We start from the raw sequence: 26299 nt of genomic DNA, 5'->3' as shown, positions 1-26299 counted from the left end.
TAGTAGTGGACATAGTAGTACTCGGACCGGTCTTATTTTATCATATTTACGCATATGACAAAACTAGACCGGTCCGAGTACACTGAACGCGCGCTTAAAATTTGATAACAGGAAGTTGTATTAGACGGCCTCAACAGTATTGTTCGGAAACAATTAGCGGTCGGCTAGTCTCAGCTATCACAACAAATACAAGTGCAGTACAGTTAATCAATCACGAAGCGTCTTCGCTATTTTTTTGTGCGTTGTTGTTTTGTGTCCTTTTACACTGTAGTAAACTGTGTCTCAGCTACAGTGCTTCAGAAATTATTGATCTCCATAATTATTAGATATAAATTTTATACTAAACGCTTAAAGTCAAGAAAACAAAAAGACATTCGTGACTTTTTTAAATCTAAATGAAATATGTATTACAGTACTTGCACATAAATTACATGAAATGTATAACAAACTTTTTTGTATTTTTAGTTTAATTATTAACCTAATTGTTCTTATAGCAAAGCCTACACTAAAAGGAAAGGGCACCGCCCGATAGACCGGAATTTTCGATAGTCCGGCACGGAGACGGTCCCGAACGTGCTGGATTATCGGAATTCTACTGTACATTGCGTTGTTCTTTGGATCTGAAAGGGTTTAAATATTATTGATGTTGAAAACTAAAAAATAAGTTAGTGTATTAATCAATACTTTGTCATAAGGTTGGATTTTCAGCCAATTAAAACTTTCGCGATCAATGGACTAGTTTTTGACATGTCAAATGGACAAAAAAATTTGTATTATTTTTTATTTTACTTCACAATTAATTAAATTTGTCGTATAAATTTTATTTTGGTACTACACCAATGTCGTAGTTATAGGTAGATAATTGAGATAGATCCCCCAAAATTATTAACATGGTAATCATATCATTTTTTCGTTTGGAGGGGATGTGAAAATTTTTCTGAAGTATATCCCCTTGCAGAACAAAACCATAATTACGCTACTGTACTTTACTAAATAGTATATTAACCACAATTATTGGACACTAAATTAACTTATTAAAAAATAAAATTAATTTCATAAAACAACAAATAATTAAACATTTTTTATTGTTTACAATTTTTATATGACTGTTGTATGGAATTTTTACGCCAATTCCGAATCTACCGATTTTTTCTATCACATCAATTTTTTAAGATAATTACTAATTCAAAGTAAAGTAACAATTACATAATAAAACGGTCATAAAATAACATAAATTTATTCTTTTTATTTTATTAACTTTCCTAAAATTAATTCATATTTTAACACTTGCGTCAAGAATGAAAATCGGTATTGTATACGATAAATTGATTTATGGCACTTTGGTCTTTGAAAAATTTAATTCTCATTGAAGACACGGAATTTTTATAGCTGAAAATTATAATTTGATTATAATTTATATTTACTATATATCTTTATTTAAGCATAAATGTATTTTTTAAGTTTTAAAAATGTTTTCAAAATACCCTAGTTAATTTTAAAGGACACTAACTAGCTTAACATTTTTCTGAATTAAAAAAATTCTAATTTGTTTTTCTATTACAATGTACTTAACTTAGTCTACAATAAAGTAAGAAAAAAATCATTTTATGAACAATATTATAAGCAATATATTTCTAGATCTTAATCAAAATCTCTTTTAAAATAGTGAACAATATTTATTATTACATATTGAAGATAATTTAATTTCAGTAAAATCACTAGTTTCAAAATTAAAATAAATAGTTATGCTTTTCATTAAAACCAAATATTGTTTAATATCATTAATTTTGAAATTTATGTTTGTTATGATATACAATAACCAATGTTGTCAAAATAATATAAACTATTTAATAGTTACTTCTTTATACTAATAAATTAGGAATAATTTTTAACATAAATGAACAACATAAATTCATTGAACTTTCGACTTTTATAAAGTCATTATAAATATAATTTAACTAAATACTAATATAATAATTTTAATAATTCACTGTATCAGTTATAAATTATAAGTCTAATAATTTAAGTCTATTTCGTTTAAATTCAATTAGACTTATTAAGCTTCACAATACAAAAAATTAATATAATAGTTATAGATAGATAAAGCTATTTAGTAGGGATTTTATTACATCATATTTTAAAGTAACCATAAATTTTTATAATCAACAATTTTTTAGTTATCATTTGGTACCAATAGTCCAAGACTTAATTTGGGTTGCATGGCACTTAGATAACTTTGTTCATCTCCACGAATACTTAAGTTAACTTCATCAACTTTTTTGTGTGCCATCATAGGAGCTCGTTCCCATTTAGAGCTACTACAATTCTTACATGAAATTAATGGAAACATTGTTAAGCAGACTGTTCTAGAATTGCAATCCCCACATTTGAAAAAGCGTTTTGTTGCATCAGTTACACGTAAAGCATGTTTTTGTGCTTTACACCACTCAGACGCTGAAAACCATGTGTATTTACACACTATACAACGAACAGCTTTGCATGGCATTTTATAAGTATTCATCATTTTTTGTTCTAATTTTTCTTTTCTATCCATATCATCAAAATATTTATCTTCAGCTTCTTGTTGAGCAATATCAATTAATTCTTGATTTTGAGAAGTAGAGTTCATCAATTCTAAAAATCTCTGAGATATTTTTTCTTCTTTTGCAACTTTTTTTCCATTTTCTAGATCAAGTACAATATCTTCAGGCATTTTTCTTTTTTTTCCTCCATTATTTTTTTCAAACAAATTTGGATTTTCTTTTTGAATAGGTCCCTTAGATTTGATATATTCTAATGCATTTGCTTTAGCACATCGTTTTCTTTGAGATCCAAAATTATTTGAACTAGTTGAATTACCTAACAAGTCTTTAAAAGTACACATTGGTGAGGCTTCTTTATAGTCTAGGTTTTTTTTTCCAGATCCAGTAAGTTCATTGGTTTTTAAGTTATCAACAAACTCACGGATAGCAGTAGATCGTCTACTAGCCACTGTAGTAGAAGATGGAATACTTAATGGGTTAGCTAAATTAACAGTATTTTGTTTATTTGCAGGTGTCAATCTTTGAAGCTTAGCTTGATCTTCTTTCATTAATTTAGAATGATTGGCTTTAGTAGAAACAAAACTCTTTCCTCCATAAAATACTTCATTTTTACCTAATACCTAAATAAAATTAAGTAATTAGTATAAAGATAAAATATATGTAATAAAAAAAGTATTCTATGCATATCTATTAAAATTTTATTATTTTCTAGACGAAAATTCAAATATTTTTACAAAAGTTTTAAAAAAAATTGTTGAAATGGATTAATATTTAAACATTTCTTGACTAAATTAAAACATATAGTATCCATATTTTTACATAATTTAGTAGTATACTAAAAAAATTATGTAAACAAAAACATTTAACAAATTCCACCAAGTTCCATAATTTTTACATTAAAATTCTCTCCACCCAGAAGTAGCATTTTTGTTTTTAAAGTATCATATTATCAAAGATTAGACTATATTATAAAAATATTATACTTTAGGTTTCTTAGTATTATAAACATTTGATGAATTTTTATGAAAATTATCATTTAAATCTTGTTAAAAATAAAATACAAGATATTGAAATAATTTAATAATTGAATATTATACTTTTGGTTTTGTACAGATAGTTTATTATATAAAACTAACTTTATCACGTAAACTATGAGCAGCTGTTGGTCTTGAGTTGCCAAGATTAGCTCTTTGACCACAGTGTTTTATATATTCTCTTTTTACATGGTAAGTACAAACATCACAATCGTTAATATTAACAAACATATCACATTTTTCTCCATTTTTCTTTACACCCTTACAAGTTCCATAATCTTTAGATCTACCCCACACCATAACTTGATCACCACTGTTAATAGATAAAGTAATTCCATCTTTGCGATCTTTGGAATCAAGTTCTAAAAATGAAAAAATGTTTAAAAAAATTAAAAATACAATTATATTTATAATTATATACCTTTAGGATTAAGAACACCAACAACAGATCCAATATCAGTTTTCCACAAATCAGCATGTGACTTACCAAATAAAAATAGAGTAATTGTATTCATTCCTGGTTTTAAATCACTAAGTTTCCATATACTAAAAGTAGTACCTAAAATTAAAAGAAATTCTTTTAATCCACAGCAATAGAACCAAATGTAAAAATATATAATATAATTTTTTAAATCTTAATTTAATATTAAGTATTTAAACTTTAAAAGTATAAATATTGTTGTACTTAGAATATAAAATGATAATCGTGATTAAATATCTTGTGTGGCCGACTTTATAATCTATTTTATCTACTACAATTGTTTAGTATATCAAAAAAAATTCCTACCTTTTTGAGAAGTCTTAGGTAAAGATTTATTGACTAGAACACCAGCAATTACCCAATCTGAAGAAATATCACCTGAAGTAACAAAGGTTTTCACTCTACTAACTGGAACAGGAGTTTTGTTACTCATATTATCTTTTATTGCTTGTGATGATAATATGGGATTTATAATTCGTAAACCAAAAATAGGATCAACAGAAGGATCAAATCCAAATTTTGGAGTTTTGGGAGTAGATTCTTTATTAGTCGTGTTATGCTTATTTGTCGGTTCATGCAAGTCCACAATTTTAGGTTTATGAACTGAATTTAGTGATTTGAAAAAGTCACTGAAAGTTCCTTTGGCAGGCTCTTTAGGTTCATTTAGTGATTGTTTTACAGTAGATTCGACTTCCTCTAAAATTTAATTTATTTTAATTCAACTAAAGAATAAATATGAAAATACACTTACTTTTTTCCAAAAAATTATGTTTGTTAATGTTACTATCTGGGAAATCTAATTCTTCAGTTTCTAAAAACTGAGCAAGAGCTTTGAAATTTTCATTATCGCTATCCATGTCGTCGTGAACAATTTACAAATATTAATATTCAATATAGGACAAATTGAAGCTTAAAATTCCATAAATGAAGTGGCTTTTTTACAAATCATGGTTCTTTACCTTCAGACTTACTTATTATCACTTTATAATTTTTGGCGGTAAATGTAATTCCTTTGATAACAAAACGTGTACAATAAGAATAGTAGCGGCATCTAGTAGTAGACTGTACTTTATATTTTTTTCTGAGTCAAGCCATTTTTATTCATAATTATGCCTGTATCATTCAATCTTTGATTCGCTAATTTCAGAACTTGTAGTATTGACTAAAAACAGAAAAAATTTTTTTTATTGATTTATAAATAGGTATTTTTTTCCTTAATCTATAAAAGATGAGAATGGTATTGACACAACAAAAAATGTATGTGTTGTTGACAAACATTTTATATAGCAAAAGAAGTCTGTAAATAAAATTAATTAAGTGATCTATTAAGAAAAAGGTACTCCAAAAAGTGATGAATAAATTAATAGTGATCAAAAGGAAATTATGTAAACTGTGTATGGTCATGACAATAATTGAGGGACCAAACGCCTTTATTGGCGGTGCTAATCAACATTTTAATTAAAATATGACCTATAAAAATCTCAACAGATATTTTTTTTTGATATTAGCTCTCCCTAATAAAAATTACTGAGAACGCCTTTGTATTTATTAAACTTAAAATTGTAATTTCTACATTTTAGTTTAAAATTGTTGCACACATTATGTACTAAAATAAAATTGATTTAGTCAAATTAAAAGGAATACAACGAATTTTATTTTAATAATAATTTTATTGCATAAATCATTTTTTTATGAACACGCTTTGTAAATAATAGTCTAGTTTTTAGCTTTCTTTATATATTATACTGAGTGAAACTCTAAAGGGTTACCTAAGAATAAGTCACTCATTGTCATGGAAACTATTGAGAATTTAACATTTTTGTAAAGAGAAAATATATTGGGCTCCAAAATGTCTACAATAATATGTGGTTACATAATACCTTTTTTTGTCTCTTCAGGGTTTAATAAACCTTAACTTTAATTTCCTTTAATGGAACCTCTATTTATAAAATGATTATATGATTTATTACATTATTTATAAATGTTGTAACGTATCAGATAGTCCATCAAATAAAACAAATTATAAGAACAAAAATATTGTTATTATTTTTCTATCATACAATGAATTTATAAATAGGGGTTCCCAATAAAGAAACTTAAAGTCAAGATTATTTGACCCCGAAGGAATAAAAAAAATATTACTGTAGAGATTTGAATAAAAATGTTTTTTTCCTTATTAAAATATGGTTTGGTTCAAAAAACTACAACATTATGCATGTAGTTATAGCATTTTTTTCATCGCTTCAAAGACAAAAAACCTAACTTATAGTTTTCTTCAATGGGAACTCCTTTTTAGTTAGATAATATAAAAAANTCCTTATTAAAATATGGTTTGGTTCAAAAAACTACAACATTATGCATGTAGTTATAGCATGTTTTTCATCGCTTCAAAGACAAAAAACCTAACTTATAGTTTTCTTCAATGGGAACTCCTTTTTAGTTAGATAATATAAAAAAGACAAAGTGAAGTTACAGCTTAGTTGAGACAAGTATAGGTGATATTTNAAGACAAAGTGAAGTTACTGCTTAGTTGAGACAAGTATAGGTGATATTTGACAGTGATTAACATTACTATCATGAAAAACGCTTCGATATGAGTCTGTTAAATCCACAATAATTTGTATAATTATAATGTCACAAATTCTACGTTTTGTTTATTTATCTGCTTTTTTTTTATATCGCACAAGAAAATGCGCGAATGATTTATTTTTTTAAATACACAGCAGTGTAAACATCTCATTATTTCTGCCGTTGACCGCTAGATTTGGCGACAAGGAAGAATAAATATAATTAAAATCGAATTGTTTATCAACATGGATCACTTCTAAAAAGACTGGCTGATATCATTTGAAATTGCCGTTAGCTCTTCTTCGGTCCTTTTGTCATTGCCGTGTTAGAGTGCATATATTTTTGTTTTTCGTCACTGTTGTTTTCAATAATAGAGTAGAGCCGCGCAACGAAGATCGGCCAGTTTTTTCAGTAAAGCATCTAGACCATTGGATGGGCCCTTTCAGAGTCCGGGTATCGTTTTCTTTCTTTATAATTATATCTATTTAATGAGTTGTGTTTTATTAATTATTTTATTTCATTTTGTTTTATTATAAACTAACTATTTATTTATATCACTTTTATTAATGTGCACGTGTGTCTTCTAGCCAACGCTAATGAGCGAGTGTCCAGACCTCTCCTGGTATTTTCATTATTTTCCGATTAACCTTAACGGATGTGTTCCAATACAGTTCGTGATGTTTGTTATATTATTCAATTTTGTTAAAACATTTTATTTTATATTTGTTGTCGGCCATTTTTGTAGACATGGTTTTAATACATTCATATTTTTGTCCATGTTTAACTTGATTTTATTTTTCAATATTTAANAGCCAACGCTAATGAGCGAGTGTCCAGACCGCTCCTGGTATTTTCATTATTTTCCGATTAACCTTAACGGATGTGTTCCAATACAGTTCGTGATGTTTGTTATATTATTCAAATGTCGGCCATTTTTGTAGACATGGTTTTAATACATTCATATTTTTGTCCATGTTTAACTTGATTTTATTTTTCAATATTTAAATTAATTGCCTTATTAATCTTATCTATAATATATGTTTTTATTGCACAAGTAGCTTAAGTGATTGCTATTTTATTCCTGTTCCTTAATCTAGACACAGGCTACGATATGTTTTACATACCAACCACATAAACAATTCCAACTATCATAGTTTATGGTTTATAAATCACAATTATTTATATTTAACGACATATTTACTCAAATTTCAATCATTAATTAATTTAAAATTAAATTTAACCTATGGTCAGGTAATCATATTTAATAGGTCTGACACTTGACCTAGATGGTAGCAACCCTTGCTACCCCATAGTCGTTATACAAGAAACAAACTACGTTGTTGCTGCAGGTCAACAAAAAGTCCACTTACAAAATATTAGATACTTTTAAAATTATCAGCTTAATTTAAAAAAAAATATTTTTTTTTAATAACAATTTTTTTTATTTAACAGCCGATTTCTCATAGTATAACAATCGTAGAGAATGTTTTTTTTGTAGTACACTTCAAGAGCTGTATTCCTTTAAAAAGGTTAATTTTTCGAATTTTTTCAACATTTTCAATAGTTTCCCAGAAAGTAAGTTTTTAATCTTAAATTAATCATTCGGTATTTTTATTTGAAAATGTTAAGCATTCATTTTTAAAATAGGTTGACTGGTGTTCGGATTACGTTTTTTATATAAAACATTTTAATTTATGATTTAAAATTTTGATGGTAAATTTAATAATACACTACAAAATAATTGTTTAAATATTTGTTGACTTGGTTCCATAACTAAATGTATAAATGAACATACATACGTGATATAATAAATAAATTCATACAGATTTAAAAAATACAAAAATTGTCTGTAAAATTAAAATATCTAAAAAACGTTATTCAATAAAATTAAAAATCACAGAAATGATATGTTCAAAATTTATCTATGTTTTAATTTTCTTAATGCCAATTTATGTCAAGTATTTTACGGAGGCTAAAAAAGCAGCAAAATCAGTTATCCTCAGACATCTTTTTAAAAATGATGGATGGAAAAATTTAAATGACGTAAGTCAAGTAACAATTTTAGGTTGTAATTATCATTTAAATGATATATCTGAAAAGGATATTGATTCTTCAAATGCTGACAAACGAGTACGAATTGCTACAATATTCCTTGCGGCTTCACATGGCAATGTTTTAAAAAAATTATTCTACATTGTTGATAAATTTCGAGAACATTGTGATGACTTATTAGAACATGATTATATAAAATTATATAATATATTTAATAATATTGATGAACATGATAAAATCAATTGTATAAATAAATTATTAAACACAATACAAAATATATTATTACTGGCAAAGAAAATGGAAGGAGCAATAGATGCTATAGATGATATGCATAGTAATTCATTGAAGACGTCAATAAGATATAAGGAAAAGTACATTTTAAAAAATATGTTCAATGAATTGCAAAATTTTGATGATAAATTACAATCAAAGGAGCCAAACAAAACTACTTTATCGTTTATAAAAACTTTTTTTTCTGGGAGAATTAGAGAAATAATAAAGAGTACACGCTCGTTTGCTAGTTTGATATTTGAAGATCGCGAATTATTCATGGACAGTATAATGAAAGAATACAAGGAGAATCCATCGGAAGATACTGATGGACATAAATTAAGTGTTCATCTTATTACAAAAATAAATGAAATTATTGAACATACGGTTCAAAAAAAGATTTTTGAGCTAGGTTTTAAGTATAATGTAATAACCGGCGAAGTTTACATAACGACATCATGCGAAGATATTGAAAACGGTAATTTTATTTTAATTACATAACATAATTTATATTTTTGAAAACTTAAAAAAGTTATCCAAATGTTTTAAAAATAGTTTAATAATAAAATGATATAGCAGTTTTAAGATAAAAAAAAAAAATATATTTATTGAATAAAAGAAGTGTTTAATTTATTTTCAGATATTAGACTCAATTAGTAGACTTATTAAATAAACATACTATTAAGGTACTAAAGTATGTGCATATATGGTATATTATAGTGAAAAGGCGCAAATAATAAAAAAAATTTGGGATGCTAAATGTAATTTCCTTATAATATTTTTACACAATCATTAATATAAATTTATTTCATTTTTGCTGGTGTGAAGTAATCAAAAATCTCTTATTTACACATATGCTTTGCTGATTTTAATAATAGTTCAAAAAGAATGAGAAAAATAGAAAATGTTCGATAGGATATTTAATTTCATACTAATTCAATTACGTATTACAAAAACTAAAAGTGGAAATCTTATTAAAAAAAAAATTATACCTTAACTTTGATCGTTTTAATAACAAATTAAAGTAATACATTCATACAAATGTTACACATAAACTTACAGGGACGTCCGGGAGTCTAGAAAGTGCCACAGAAACCCCCGAAATTTTTCGTGTCACAATTAATGATAAATCTAGCTCATATCATAAAATAAATTATACATTTATTAAAATACATTTGAATTTTTGTCAGTATAAAGTAGTTTCTATGATAAGAATTACTAACAGAATTCTAAATACCAAAGACGTTATTCGATGTTAATATATTATTTTCGATGACATTTTTTTTATTAGAGGTTTGTGTCCTAGTCCCTAATAAATACACCCTTAGAGTGCAAGGAAGAGCATAGATGACATATATTGTTGTCAATCATTTTCACCTACTGGGATATTTTTCTGCGGTCTGTTAGCTTTATACTTGTTTAACTTACTGTTAAATTTAATATTAATTTATTAACATCACAATAGTATTAGATACCGAAATTATATTCTTTATGTGTATTAACTTAACTAACTATAATCATAAAAATTCTGTAGACTACAAAAAATATATAAGGGAAACATTTTTTTTAATATTATAGTGAAATTGTCGTTTTCAATATTTGTAAATATTTCATGTTATTTAAAAACTGAAAAAAATTCTGGAACAGTTCAGATATCTATACTAATAAATATTTTTTTTATTAAGGTAGGTAAAACTATTGAATTTTTAAAAAAGTACAAATAAAATTATATTTACAAAAGTTTTAAATTACATGATTTTAAATTGCATGAGCATTTGAATGTACATTATTATTGTTATGTAGAAAGTTGCAGGCGATAATTGATTGTGAATGGTTTTATAATTATCATGAAACTACAATACCATTTAATAATTGTTTTTATGTATAATATTTTATAAACCAATAATGTTCTTTAGACTTAAAAAATTATAAAAAAAAAAAATTTTTATAATGTATCTATTATAAAATACATTTTCTATATCGTGGACTAGTTTTAATTTTTATAAATTTCAACAGTAAATATTTCGTCATTTAGAAGATGAAGAAAATTATGGAAATATTTAAACATTAACGTCAATAAATTATCGTTTTACTATAGAAGATAAATTCGTATAAATTTACTTTTTATAATAAAGTAATCAGTAATAATAATCAATCAATAATACATTAACGTATTCAGAATCAATAGTTTAATTAAAAAAAAATGTACCAAGTAGCATACTAATGATGCGACTAGAAACTTTTATGATGAGACTATAATTTGAAATAATTTTGTTGATCATTTTTTTCATTTTTCTTTAAAATTTCTAAAAATTACCAAAATTCAATTAAGAGGTAGAAGTAAAATAAAAAACATTTGTACTTTACTTTTCAGTCAAATTTTTAAACCCCCCTCCCGAATTTTTTTTTTTTAAATATGACACCGTTATAATGGTAATTTCTAAATTGTACAAACAATAATAAAAATTAATGTTTATTATTTTCCATGAATAATAATTTAATTAAACATTTTTTTTTTTTATACAAATATATAGAAAGTAAAAGAAATTCTGAAGAATAAAATAAATACAGCACCACAAATACAGTTTAATTAATTAAAATAAGGTACAATATTTATATTATTGAATATAATATTTCGAAAATTCATATACATTATTCACATTTTTTCATAACATATTTTATAATTGTTTGTATTACATTTAATATTAATTTTATGTGCTTTTCAGGATTAAAAAAGTATGAAAAAGACGTTAGTTAACCATTTCTTGGTAGATTTTTAGAAAATAAAGAATCATTAATTATATTTTTAAATCAATTATATATATATATTTAAATATTTTTTAATAGATACAATTTGTAACTCTAATTAAATTGATTTTTACTGATTGAAATGTTTTCTCTTATTTACACATCTGTCAATATTTTTATCTCAATTTTAATACAGAGTATTACACAAGTGAGAGTAAATTCATATTAAAATAAATTGTATGCAGCAGCAATTCTGAATAAAATAGCAATTCAATTTGAAAATCACTTCATTACGTATCGTTCTAAAAACATACTGAAAAAGAAATATAAGTCCGACAATTTTTTTGTTATTAAATCAATAATATTTTCGTTTTTCGTATAATAATTGTTTGATTGATAAACAAGTTATTCTCCTAACAAACATTTTTGTTTGATTGACAAAAAAAAAAATCGCGGGATGTATATAACATTAAATTTATTGAATTTATAAGGATTAAAGTTTAAAAAGATTGGTAAAAAGGAAATACGAGCAAGACCATTCATGTGTACGAAGAGAGTATACAGTAGTGTTTTTGTTGTATACCACCCAAAACACCACTGGGAGTATAGTATGTCCTCCCAATTAAGCTGAATAATATATTGATATAGTAGCTTTTTTATAAAATTTTTGCATTTTTTGTGAATCTAAAACTTAAAATTTTGATACTTTATATTTATTTTATTTAGTAAAGGCCTTTTATTAATTTTTTTAGTATTATTTTTTTTTTGAAAATTATAAACACTTTTAAAAATCGATACAATTTAATAGAATATTAAAAACACTTTTAGAGCTATAAACTATTTCAGTTTCTATTGTATTAATCGTCAATTCTTGTAATTTCTAATAGATGCGAATAAAATAATGTGCATGATTTTTTCCTATTATAACGATTAATAATAAATGCTATGAAAAATATATTTTGCTTATTGTAATGGTCATTGTTTTAATACTAGTTTGTATTATACTTTTTCAATACATCCCTTGATTTAAAACCCACTTATACATAAACTGCTATTAGTAGTTTTTTATTTCTATTCAAAACTGTTGACAACATTTATCATCACACTAAGTATCGCAGTACTAGTATTGTTTAGTGTGTACATATCTGTTTTGCATACCGATAAAAAAATCTGTACCAAGTGCATTTAGGTGCCTACATGTTTTGTTAGGATGGGGATATACAGGATTCAATAGTATTCTTCGGTGATGGTATTACTATTTTTTTAGTGAACAACGGGTGATAAAGGTACATAGAGAAAAAAATCTCCTCTTATTTGTCCGATTAAAGTTTGTGTGCATTGTTTAAAAAAATGTTTCCTATGGAATATAATACGCTGATTGTACTTAAATTGAGAGTATAGTGGGATACATCACTTAAAAAAAATTATATTACAGCTGCTCCTAACTTATTATTAATTTACATATAAAAAGTTTTTTTTAACAACAGCCTTATATATAATCATAGATAAAAGGTCAAACATCACTGACTTAAATTTTGTTTGTAGTTCTAAATAAATTATGAAAACTAAGAAGTTAGCCAGTTTTATAGAACAATTCATTCATTCAAAGCAATGATCAAATAACAGCCAAAAGTTATTAAAAAAAAAAAATAATTAATATTTGTTAAACAATTTTTTCATTTTTATTAAACAAATTAACATATTTTACACCTTAACACTTTTGAGAATATTTTAGGCTAAACTCACCCCTAAATAACCATTTAATGTTAGTTAAAAAATTTTCTAAAACAATGACAAATAATTTACATTAACTAAATATCAACAGTAAAATTATAATTAATAGAATATTACGTGAAATTTTACATCAATGATTGATCCCTACAATGTTGATAAAACTATGGTCATAGTACATGATCATAAAACAAAGTTTTATGTATTTCAAAATTCGGTAGCAAAGTGTTGTAAGAGCTATAGAAAAATCTGGGAAACCATAAAAATATTAATGAGCACAAGAAACCAAATGCAACTTCTTATTATATTTTTCTCCCAGAAACACAAAATATATTGTATTTTTGTATTTCAGTGAAAATTATATTTCTCCGGAACGCACAACATTACATACAAAAACAGCGCTCTACTTCAATGACCTTAATATATATTATTATACATGGAATACATTACTTGTTAAACATTTCAATTACAGTTTATATAGTTTTCCATCGAAGATAAAAAATAAGTACACTTAATAGCTTTTAAGTAATAAAAGAATTTCTGATAAATTGGCAAATCATATTCTGAATTTTATATAGCTACTTCAAATCTTAATTAATTGAACTACTGGTAAGTTAATTGCTTCATTTTTTAGAATATCTTAGCAGAAATTACAAATAGATGCTTTATAAACTAAAAAAATAAATAAATTGTTTTAACAACTCTAGTGTCTTAAATATTCATAAAATAAATAATTTTTACATTGAAAAAATCTACTAATTAAAAATGTTAAAATAATTTTTTTATGCTTTAAAATAATTTGTTTTTTGATTTCAATAACATACACAAAATATATTATTATAATATTAATATATATGTTATTTAGATTTTTTTTCCCTATAAATACATTTGCCAAATACTATTTAACGTAGAATCATATTAAACTACGATGAATTTACGTTTATTCTAAAAAACATTTTATGTACAAATTCTTATTGGTCAAAATGTATGTAGATGGTTTAAAATAATTTATTATCCCTATAAGTTTTCGAAATTTTCATGAATAGTATTTTTAAAAATTATAAAATAAATCATTCTTGAAAATTACTCCAAAAACATACTTATTTAACCAGTTCATTAGTATAATTTACACACTATAACTAAATCAATTATTTTAATTACCTTACGAATAGAAACCTAATATTGATCATTTTTAATTCAATGCATATCGTGAATATATTTGGTATTGAAAAAATATTGTACCAAACGGTTTTGAGCATTGTTAAAGAAAAAATGGGCGGCCTTTATCATAGACCACGGTGAGGGTGGTAGAGGTTTGATCGATAACTTGAACACGCGAAAAAAAGAAAGGCATTATGTGTATGAGTGGATGTGTAAGGCAGCAATGGATTTATATATATATATTTATTTATGTGTGTTTGCGTGTAGGGGGTTGAACGGCAAGAAATATGGCGACGATCGGTTGGAGGGTTGCAAGTGTATACGCGTGTATGGGGGTGGAAAGACCCTGNTGCAAGTGTATACGCGAGTATGGGGGTGGAAAGACCCTGGGAAAAAAAGGAAAAAACAACCGTTGGCTAATGCAAATGTGGAATTTTCCAGGGTTTTCTTATCGCGAATTTCCCACTACCACCGCCAAAGGGTCTTTTTTTAACTTCTTTTTACTATCCATATCTGACTAAGAGGTATGGTGGTTCAAGGCATATAGTAGCTAAAGAGAAGAGGGATCTTATTACTTCTAGTTTTTTTATTCTCTCTTATATAAGCATAAACCATGTTTTTGTCTTGCGTTCCTAACTGTTCACTCTCTAAATCTCATATTGTCGAAATCTTTATAGTCACCATACACCCTCTTACTTTTGCGACCGCGTAGATTTCGATCCCTTATAGTTGACAATTGGTTTTGGTTATCTTGTAGCTCAGAAGATTTTCTGTGCGATTTTACTTTTACAGCATCATTTGTATTATTATTATAATTTTCTTCAATTGTATTGTTGGCTACTTTTGGCAATAACACTATTAAGATTAAAGTGCACACTAATGGAAACATGAATGGAATTTCGGCATTCGTATAAATCAAATAAGACAAAAATATTAATTTGTGTAGCTGCATAATTTTAACCGACAGACAACAATGAAATAACAGATAAAAAATGAATTATTTTTCATTATATTCTTATTTTTTTTTTTAATTTATTGATAGGATTCAAATAAAAGTTAGCTTGCATATTGTTGAAATTAATTTTTTTTTTAAATATAACGTACAATAAACAGTTATATGCTAAATTGAGTCCCGGAAATCTAAATATCATAAATTCAAAAGCATAATACGAAAATAATCCTTTAAAATATTTAACTAAACACAAATTCTACAATCATTCGGTGCAAAAATAAATTATACTATTTATAGTTCAGTTCAAGAAAAGGAATTCGGAATAAGTTTTAAATATAATTTAATAACCGATGAGGTAACTTATAACTTTATACGAAGATAATTAAACAAAAATTAAGTATTTAATAAATTTTAAAAACGTAAGAAATTTAATGATTTGTTGAAATATTTTTAATTCTTTACTTACTTATTAACTATTGGTTGTAGTTATAATAAAAATAACACTATTCTATTAAAATATCTAAAAAAATTTTAATATAAGATAATATATAAAAGGAGTACTATATAGAATTTGCTTTAAATAAGCTACAATGTTGATTAAATAAAATTAACCGTAACACTAAAGTAAATTCAGTACATTTTAAAACAATGTGCCTTCTTTGACAAAAGGCAACAGGAGACCATTGCATTTAACTTATACTAATTATACTAGTATATACTAGTTTAACTGAAGTTTGCTCTTGTTAAACAAACCCAATGGTTGATTACAGAAAAACAAGATGAACATTATAAAACGACAGTAACGGTAGAAAAGTTAAATAATATTTTCAATAGAATCACTAATATACAAAGTGATTCATTTAACATTATCCACATAATTTTTCTTAAAATAATAATTTTTTGTAAGTTTTTTTACTTTTGTTAATTGTGTATGTATATATATATATAAGTATTTATTTATCTGTTATACAACATTTTTTATGTTTATGCCTTATTTCTTAAAAGGATGTTAACTTTAATTTTTTAAATGGAAACATACATAATTAATTAGCTTATAAAATAAAAAATGATGTAATTAATAAAATATCTGGTTGATGACAACTTTTAGACTAATATTTCAGAAGTTACTAATTTTTTTATATTTAGAGGGGAGATAGATGAGACCGAGTAATATTTAGTGATAAAAATAGCAGCACCTACGTCTCACCTCATCAGTTATTACTTTAAATTGTTAATATATTTTGAAATACTGATCTAAAAATTGTTATCGACCAGTCATTTTCTTAATTACATAATTTTCTATTTTATAAGCTAATTAATTAAATATTTTGTTACCTCAAAAGTATAACTGACATCGTTATAAAACATATCAAAAAATATTTTATAAAAAATAAATGGAAATACATATGTAACTAATAAAAGCATAAACAAAATTATTATTTAAGAGAAATCGAGTAGTTAATATTGAAAGAATCGTTTAATTGAAATACAACATTTAATTAAACAAATAATTTTTAGTTATTAGTACCCTAAAAATTTACCTTCTAACTAAATCGTATTTACGGCTACTATAAATGCAATTATTGTCAGCCACTAATATTTTCACATTGTTATAACAACGTCAAATAAGTTATTCTGTATGAGATTGTTACAGCTTTCATATATTAACATATTATGATCTACAACCATATGTCCATATCTTCTTCAAGATTCTCGTGTACCTACATAGAATTTAGACTTTTGAATTATTTTTAATACTCGTAAAAAAGTGATTCCGAAATTGCCCTCTAATGCCATTTTCAAATTACAACATTAATGTATTATATTCATGTGGGCGTGTGGTCTGCATGTTTTTTATCGAAGGAAAGCTCTTGGGGTTCCGTTATTTTTCTCTTGGTTATTTTTCCTATCCTCGGTCGATTTCAAACTTCTTTGTGCCATTAATTCTCATTTCGAAGAACTTTCCCCTGCCGCCCTTCTGCTCAAAACCGTTAGCCTTCCCTTCCTGCTGTCTTGCCTTGCCGCCTTTTCCACCTGACCGCGCGTTTGCTAACAAAATGACGTGTATAGTCTCCTCGCCTCCCACAGCTGAACACACGGGTCTTCCTCACTTCTCGCTACCACATCTTCCAACCCTCGTAATGGCCTCGGCGCAGATCTCATAAATATTTCCATTAAACTGAGTGAAATTGGTTTTTTTGCAATAACGCCAAAAAGTCCTATATAGATATATATATATATATATAATACTGTGCCGGTGGTGCCTGGAGAGCATGTATTTAAATAAGATGGAAGTTAAAAAAATCGAAAGCATTGTATGGTTATATTATCGCCGTCAACATTTTAAATCTTCCATTCAGGCAGTTGATGACGGTGGTGTACTGACAAACATAATAGGGAGAAAATCAAGAAAAACCGCCTCACCACGGATATATATTTTCTTTGGCGCCAAAATGAATTTCCTCACGTGAATAAAAAAAATGAATTAACTATAAGGCAATTACTACGATTGAAATCCTAATGTTTACATTATAAAATTGTAGCAGCTCATTATTATTAACTTTTTCTTGTTACAAATAGCAAGTACATACATGTAAACTTTTAAATTTTATGTATTTTCAACCAATGAAATAATATTTTTTAATAAAATACGAAATCGAATTCAACTTTATTATTAACATCGCCATGATATTCCCAATTATAATAAATAGTATATTTTACCAACTTGATGATTAAATAAGTATAATGTTATATTATAATTTTATACAACAATTACAAAAATAACATTGTATTTTTTCTGTAAATTGAGAATTTCTTTTTATTTAATATTTTTTTTTCTTGTAAATTATTTATTTCATACTTATAATTTATGTAGTACTCTCTAAAGTCTTTAAAAATATGAATTATTAATTTATGAATTATTATTTATTTTATTTGAGATTTTATTATTCATTCAAAATTTTTCTTATCAAATAAAATTATAATATGATAATGAATTGTTTAGTTTAAAAATTTTATATGATTTTAAAATATATTACTCTAATTTTAATTTTGTAATGTAAATGTTTAAATTGTCAAAACTGTATTAAAATAAAATTATTACAAAATGTTATTCAAAAATAATTGGGTCATTGGGTTGACTAAAGTGCCTGTTTATTTTTATTTGTAAAACACATTTAAGCGATTACACTAATGAATGCGTTTAAAAGTAATTTCCCAGCAAGTCAACAGGTTGACAACAAAAAAGAAAAAAGAATCTTAAAAAAACTGTTTATCGTTAAACGGTGTAATCTTAATGAAAAAAAAACTTTTAAAACTTTAAAATGAGAGGTTGAATAAAAAAGAGGAATGAAAAAACTGTCTGCCTTGTTTCGTTAATTATTATTTTGCCAGTAAAGAAGAGATTGAAGTTGTTCCACCCTTAAAAGTTCTTCTACGCCCTGCGGCTAAGTATCATGGTCCCTTTACTCAATTACTTTTTTTCAGATTTTCTTTTCTTTACTGATTTTTTTATTACTCATTGCCAGTTACTTAATGAAACCTACCCTAATGATGAACGGATTAAGCCATCCCGTCTCGAATTCTCTCTTTTTTGACCTTCACGTTTTTGTTTTTATTCGAGCCTCATTAATAAAACTTTCACGAGTCAACAAACTGATAACTCTTACTCCAAAAATTAATTTGCGTTTTGATAAGACTTTTTACTTAAGCATCTAAAATTTACAAATTTTCTTTTTTACATTACAATTGATACTACAACTAATATAGATTTATGTAAAAATTCGAAATAGCAATATATAACTAAAAACATTTTTATTTTAAGCCAAAGTATTAAAATATTTATATAAAAAATTATTATAGATAAATTTATCTATAATAATACATATTTTATTTTTTAAGTTTAAATGGCATACACAACATCATTTGAGAAATTGAGACGAATAAACATTTTATTGGATAACTCATTCAATTTTACCAAAAGTGCAACTTAAGAAATACTTTATAAACACAAACATATTGCTATTAATCACTAAATGTACGTGGGATAAAATCATGGGTTTTTTTATTTGACTAACTTAAATTAATTATTACTTCCCGTAAAATGAATTGTCATAATGATAGAACTTTTGGAGTCACAAAGTGCAACTTTAAATCTCTAAAGTTACATAAAAGCAATAATGATTGGATAAAATCTTCTAGAAAAAAAAAGTTTTTTTTTTGTTGATACATTCCTCTGTTTCTAAGCACCAAATATATTAAATTGAATTAAATAGTTTTTGAACAATAAAAAATTATTTGTAATTTTTCTTATTGATTTTACTAGGGTAAAAGCAATAACAACAATTACACAAAACACTTATGTTTTACTGCAAGATTAGTGAATTTTAAACAACCCGTAATGTATTAACAAGACAAGCAGGTGATCTCTACCGACTATACGCCTTTGTATCGCTATTGAATAATTTACTTAATAGCCCGGCAGATCAAAAACTTGTCAGGTCTCGTAGAAAGCAATTTTATTTTAATACCCTCTATGAACAACAGCCAATACTCTCAGGCTGTTGGATTGGGCCCCGAGTTATTACTTTTTTTATTTTATCCATCGTAAACGCTATACAAGTTAAAATTGGATGCGTATACACTAATGTGACTGGAAAAAAATAAGAGAAAGAAAACTTACATGCGTATAAGTTATTGGACCGAAAATGGCTTCGGCTAACGTTTCCAAGGAGACCGAGTGCGCATCCAACAGACCGCCTTTCCAGCCTCTCTACAATTACCACCGCCGCTCTTGTCGATTTCGTGCCGTTTGAACTTCATTTCTCGTGGCTACCACCACCACTGCAATGACGAGATTTGAAAATGAAACAATTCTAATATTCTAAAAGTAAAGAACAAAAATAAAAAAATTGGTCTTAAATAGTATTTAATAAAGAAGATGTATAATGTTTATGTAAGATTAAAATAATTTTTATATTCGGTTAATAAAAGACGGCTACATAAAACTTTTTAAATGTTTTATATGACTAANATTTCATTTCTCGTGGCTACCACCACCACTGCAATGACGAGATTTGAAAATGAAACAATTCTAATATTCTAAAAGTAAAGAAAAAAATAAAAAAATTGGTCTTAAATAGTATTTAATAAAGAAGATGTATAATTTTTATGTAAGATTAAAATAATTTTTATATTCGGTTAATAAAAGACGGCTACATAAAACTTTTTAAATGTTTTATATGACTAAAAACAAAAACACTAATAGGAGCTTGAACGCATTTCTCATTTATAGAAATTAGCTTAACACTCAGAATATATAAATATACTCCGTACAAAATGATTACGCAAATTATTCGAAAGAAGTAATTATCTTAAATAAAAGAACTTATTATTGCCATCTTCAATTGTGATGTTTTAAAGTTCTTATAGAATAATATGCATATTATGTAGAAAACTTCGAAAAATATGTTCTTTCCTAAAATAATTATTTTTATCAAAACTACAGGTTTTTTGAGTATGGTAGTATTTATTAAAAATGTTAATTGCTATTATTGACAAATCGTTTACAGTCAATAAAAAAAGTAATTCAGTTATAATTTTATAAAATAACGAGGTTTTATAATGCTATTAGTTATACATAATAACGAAAGTAATTTTAAGTAACCCTATATTTAACTACAAGCACTATAAGGACTTTGTTATAATTCCATTTTTTAATTCAAAAACGTTAAGTAAGTAGAATACTTTATGACACGTGCAGCTTTAACCCAAAATACTCAATAATTATCTTAATACCAGTTATTATTTATAACAACTATAATATTAAAGGTACGTAATAAATAGCTCTAATTTTTCGTAAACTTCAATTTTGTTCAATGGGGTTCTTAACAAGACGGCTAATAGCCAAGCTGACTGTAATTGGAGAATAAATATAAGTATTACCTTGCATTTTGAAAAAAATAATGTTGATTAAACATTCATGGAATGTTTATTGCTGTTTTAATGTCAAATAACTGTTTTTTTCACCGTTATTAAACTTTTAAAATTGAAAGTGCTTGTTGTAAATGAGTTGTTTGTCGAAAAATAGCAACTTGATTATTTTTTGTTTATAATAATTATATAATTATGATTATTATATTTTTAACATTTCTAAAATGAATCTATTTTTTACCATAATAAAACAAAATATAACCTGAAAAAAAATATGCATAGTATACATATTGAGCTATTAACTCGTTTTAAATACATTAAAAAAAAAAATTCCCTTAAAATATTCATAATTTTTAAGTTAATATTTTGTTATGTATCATTTACAAAAATCATTATTTTTTAATAAATTCAATACCACTATTTAGTACAGTAAAGAAAACAAAAAATATATTTAATCGATGAAAGTTCATTTTATAAAACCAAAACACGTATGACTTAATTAAAGTTATAACATTTTATGTTTTTGCAACCGTACAAATTTAAATAAATTAAATCCTTGTTATCTACTTCTACTTAAACTTATAACGGTGTACTTAAGTCCATTTTCAAATAGATTTTACTTGACAGAGAGCGTAGGAACAAAAAAAGTTTCTCAAATTAAAAAACTTTTCTTCGGTCGTTCTTTTTACTTTGTTGTATTTATTTGGACAGCAAGCGACTAAAGTACTCGAGTGTATTAAATAACTACATAAAGCTAGAAGCATGGATCATATATGAAAAAATAATAATGAATATTGAGCTGCACTGTAAAAAAATAATATATAGTTACTGACTACCAAACTTTATTTCTTATATTTTTGTACATCATACATAATTATTGCATGAGTAAAACCCACGAAAAAAAAGCTGCCTCTTAAGAGGATTTCCTATGGGGCTCGTACAAATTGAAACCCTCAACTAAGAATACTGACAGTGAAATGAAAAGGTCCCGGATGTATTATTAAAAAGCAAAAAGCATGCACACTCTATTTAGTCGAGTAATCCGATATTATTATTACAAGATTTCTATTTTTATTTATTTTCTTAATACAAGTTTTTTTCAGAAATTCCCCTCCGAAAAGAGCACACTACATAACTTATTCTCTCGGATTATAATTAAATCGATTTGCCGGAGTTCTTAAACATCACAGTGCAGTGTTGGTACAGTTATCACAACTGAGGATTAATTGTCAATTGACCATTATACTTGGCGAAAAACGAGGGTGGTTTACATTACAAATGGCGCGTGTAGCTTAAACTCATAAAGGTCGTTGTCAAAGGTTGGTCTCGTTTAAACTTCTCTGACCGTTATAAACGATTTAAACATAAATAAGTCTATGGATATAGTCGTAGTTTTTGAAACTTACGTTCTTTTTCGAGTTGAGCAAAACTGTTAAACCTTGTTTAATAAATTCACTCTGTTATAGTTAATCTTTTTATCGACACATTTATTCACCGAATGTTATTTGTTAAACTAATAGAAATAATGATCATTAAAAAGTTTATTGAGACTTGGAGCGATTTGTTAAAAAAATTTACGAGCGATTTCCATAAAACATCGCGATAAAATAAAACAGTATGATAATATAATTTTTAATTTTCATACACATTATTTTTCTTGTCTCTTATGCAATATTAAATTTGATGAAAAAAATAATTTTCTTTTAAGAAGGATGACCTGCAGCGAATACGAAGGAAGCTAATTTCATTCTATTGTCGAGACAATAAAGAAATTACATTTCACATAATATAACTCACACGAGTTGAAAGTACAGATTGGCAAGAGCAGATTTAATATCAGACCTAACTGCCTGATGGCGAACTTTTTTCCTTTTATACATGTATTTATTTTATTATTACATCAGCAGCTGCCGGCATTTCATTTTCCGTTTTCGGTTTCAAGATTTCCGTTTTATATTAATATATATATATATATATTTTTTTTTTTTTTTTATTTTGAAATGTTTTTTGTCCTCTCGGAATTTTCCATCTCTTTTTGTCAGTGACATTTTCCTCCTGACATCTGCCTTATTATCTGAATGTAATTCAAACTCTTTCTTCTTTTCTGTCGCCACCGATGCCATTGAGATACATTTACGATATTTGCTGTCAAAATCGAACTCCGATGCTTAGCTTCTCTGAAATATATTTCCTTTTCCCTGTAATATTTTTCCATTATTCTTTCTATATAATAAAACTCACATATTTTCCATTTTTAATTGAAATGGTTTTTATTATGATTTCAAAGCATCAATAGTTTTTTCTTATAGAATATATAGTTTTAGATTTTTTTACGTCTTCATAATTTAATCGCATTAAAATAATCAATAAATATAAATAAACGCTGCCTAACTATTATAGCATTTTAGTATTTCGGTGACAATCCAATTAATTATAACAAGCAATTTACTAAAAATGTTTTTTCAATAAAACAACAGTAACGGGACTTTAAGCAAACACCGTTTATTAATGCGACTTGAGATTTGATAAATTTTATTTTGACCTGTGAGAAATGTATATTTTATGTGTAACGCCCTTCGTGGATTTGGAGATGTCTATATATTATTTTTTCTTGGCAATGACATTGTACTTGAGTGGCATTTTGCAGATGAAAGATAAGCTAATCAACAAGGGTCCGTAGCTCCCAAATGTTTACGAAATAGAGGAATAAAGGGAGGACGCTTGTATTTTCGATGAAAAACGAAAAAATATTTATTAAAAACGAGCAAAATAAATAGAGGGCATTTCTCATCGGGCTCTGAAAAGAGAAAAAAACCACGGATTAACAAGACACTTGGGAAAATCTTGAAAAAAAAAAATACTGGATAACGAAGCGTAAATATAACTATATATACATATATATGAATGAAAGCGAATGCAATTATTATAATTCCACGTTTATTTCGGCAAACATTTTTGTTAACATAGGACTTCGTAGCTCCGTTCAGTAGATTTTTATTTTTTTGGTAATATTTGTGTACGTGGGTTGCCAGGTAATTGAAGGAATACTATTTTTGAAATAATGCTTTAGAATATATAATATTGTACACAGAATTAAGAAAGTGTGTGGATTTTTCTCTTCGTTTTGTTCAACTTTATTACAGGTAGTTATAAATTAAAATTTTGGCGAAGAATTTAAAAAAACAGTTTCTGAGAAATAATACAACTTTTAACATATTTAAATATATTGCATTATAAGTCTTATTACAACATATTTCTCTATTTACGCCAGTATCAATAAATCGACATTAGTTATATTTGTTGTGTAAATTTATATAAAATCAACAAAGATTGTTTAATACAAAATACACCATCAAGTTTAATAAGAGCCGAGAAAGAGTTGATTGTTTTATATTATTAAGTTATTAGTTAAAATCATAACTTTTTTATAGGCATAACAATAATGATCGTTATACATTTTACATTAAAAGTTGTCAAATGATACTATCTCTCCCGTTATTCTTCCTTTAAAGCGCAAAAATTATTATTTATATAAATGTATTTAGTATTCAATATTTATTATGGTTATAATTTATAATATTTGTAAAATAAAATCTCAATAAATTTTAAAAAAATGTTATTTATAATCGAAAATTAAAAGTTGTTTATTTACCTAAAATGTTTGATCTTCTTTAGTTCCTTTCTGTATAAGTTTTTCTTAAAACTTTTATCTGCTACTGAGATCATTTTGTAATTCTTAATAACTAAGAAATATTAAACTAATTAAAATCCACTAAAAACTCTTGTAAAATTACTCATAAATATCGCGTTTCCTTTAACAAAGACGGATCATATCGAGAAACAACGAGACACTGCAGATACCATTTAAAGTACATCTGAATAATGTTCGAAGCGAATAACAAAATCCCTAATGTGAACGCAACCAGTTCTTGTGAATGAACTGACAACGCAAGAGAGGTAAAATTAAATCGACCGGTTATTGTTTTGGTACATGAAAACTAATCTGCATAATATTTGTGTTTGGTCTTCATCGTAGAAAGGACACACGCATCTTGTCAGAGGGATTCCGGTTGTGGTGGTCGGCAGGGGTCGTCTCCTTGCCATCGTAAAGGGTTAATTCATTGAAATAAACCGGTGCGAAGGGAAGTCGAAAAAAATACATCCTCCGACGAAGAGAAAAAAAACAACAAACACTCTGCTGGACCGGTGAGAACATTCATTAATCGTATGCGCGAAAAAAACGAATAATAAATAATTATTGTCCCCGGGCTAACCGGAATATTCAATGTAAATTTAAATTACAGGTACAAAAAATAATAACGAACATAGGGGATATTGTTTCTGCTATTCTATTATTTTTTTGAAACTAAGCATATATTTACATAAAATTATTTTGTACTGCGAGGGTAATGCCGAATATACTGGCAATGTAACGTTACATTGTTTTGTATGCATGTAATTTAAATGGTCTTATACATCTTGTTATAATCATCGTTATTCTTTTATTGCTTATTAGCACCTGGTGACAAAATCTTAATTCACAAGCAACTTCCCAAAGCGAGATGGAATTCATTTAGATATATTGCGAGTCTTACTCGCAGAGGTATTACTAAATTCATTGATTCTTAAGCTATTTTGGAAAAGGGAATTTTTAACGTTCATATTCCTTTAGTTAAACAAAATGTATTTATGTTCATTTTGAGACGAAAATTAGTTGATTTTTTTTAATCTTATAAGATAAATTTATGGTCTAATTTTCTTGGTCCAATGAAAAACCTCTTTTAACAAATAAATTCAATTTTTTTTTATATATTATAATTGAAGAGTG

General features: G+C 26.1%; 2 protein-coding genes across 3 annotated transcripts; one reads left to right on the top strand and one right to left on the bottom strand.

Annotated features, from left to right (window-relative positions):
* Positions 1-1911: 1911 nt before the first annotated feature.
* On the bottom strand, positions 1912-25400 carry LOC126900711 (protein MCM10 homolog). Its single transcript, XM_050676622.1, has 7 exons — positions 25124-25400; positions 20222-20422; positions 4810-5220; positions 4365-4754; positions 3999-4136; positions 3680-3939; positions 1912-3163 (listed from the first exon to the last, which is right to left on the bottom strand). Exons 3-7 carry the CDS (start codon positions 4913-4915, stop codon positions 2174-2176), a joined length of 1884 nt encoding a protein of 627 aa, XP_050532579.1. The 5' UTR covers positions 4916-5220; positions 20222-20422; positions 25124-25400; the 3' UTR covers positions 1912-2173.
* LOC126900724 (uncharacterized) lies at positions 8433-11814 on the top strand. 2 transcript variants are annotated; one of them, XM_050676644.1, is made up of 3 exons: positions 8433-9426; positions 11483-11552; positions 11675-11814. In XM_050676644.1, exons 1-2 carry the CDS (start codon positions 8529-8531, stop codon positions 11506-11508), a joined length of 924 nt encoding a protein of 307 aa, XP_050532601.1. In that variant the 5' UTR covers positions 8433-8528; the 3' UTR covers positions 11509-11552; positions 11675-11814. The 2 variants fall into 2 exon arrangements, with proteins under 2 accessions (XP_050532601.1, XP_050532602.1); XM_050676645.1 differs by lacking the exon at positions 11675-11814 and having other exon boundaries at positions 11483-11558.
* Positions 25401-26299: the final 899 nt, after the last annotated feature.

Source organism: Daktulosphaira vitifoliae, unplaced genomic scaffold, assembly GCF_025091365.1.
Source record: "Daktulosphaira vitifoliae isolate Bord-2020 unplaced genomic scaffold, ASM2509136v1 Scaffold_3, whole genome shotgun sequence".
NCBI classification, from domain to species: domain Eukaryota; kingdom Metazoa; phylum Arthropoda; class Insecta; order Hemiptera; family Phylloxeridae; genus Daktulosphaira; species Daktulosphaira vitifoliae.
Note: the sequence above shows the minus strand (reverse complement) of the source record. Positions and strands in the feature narration are given on the sequence as shown.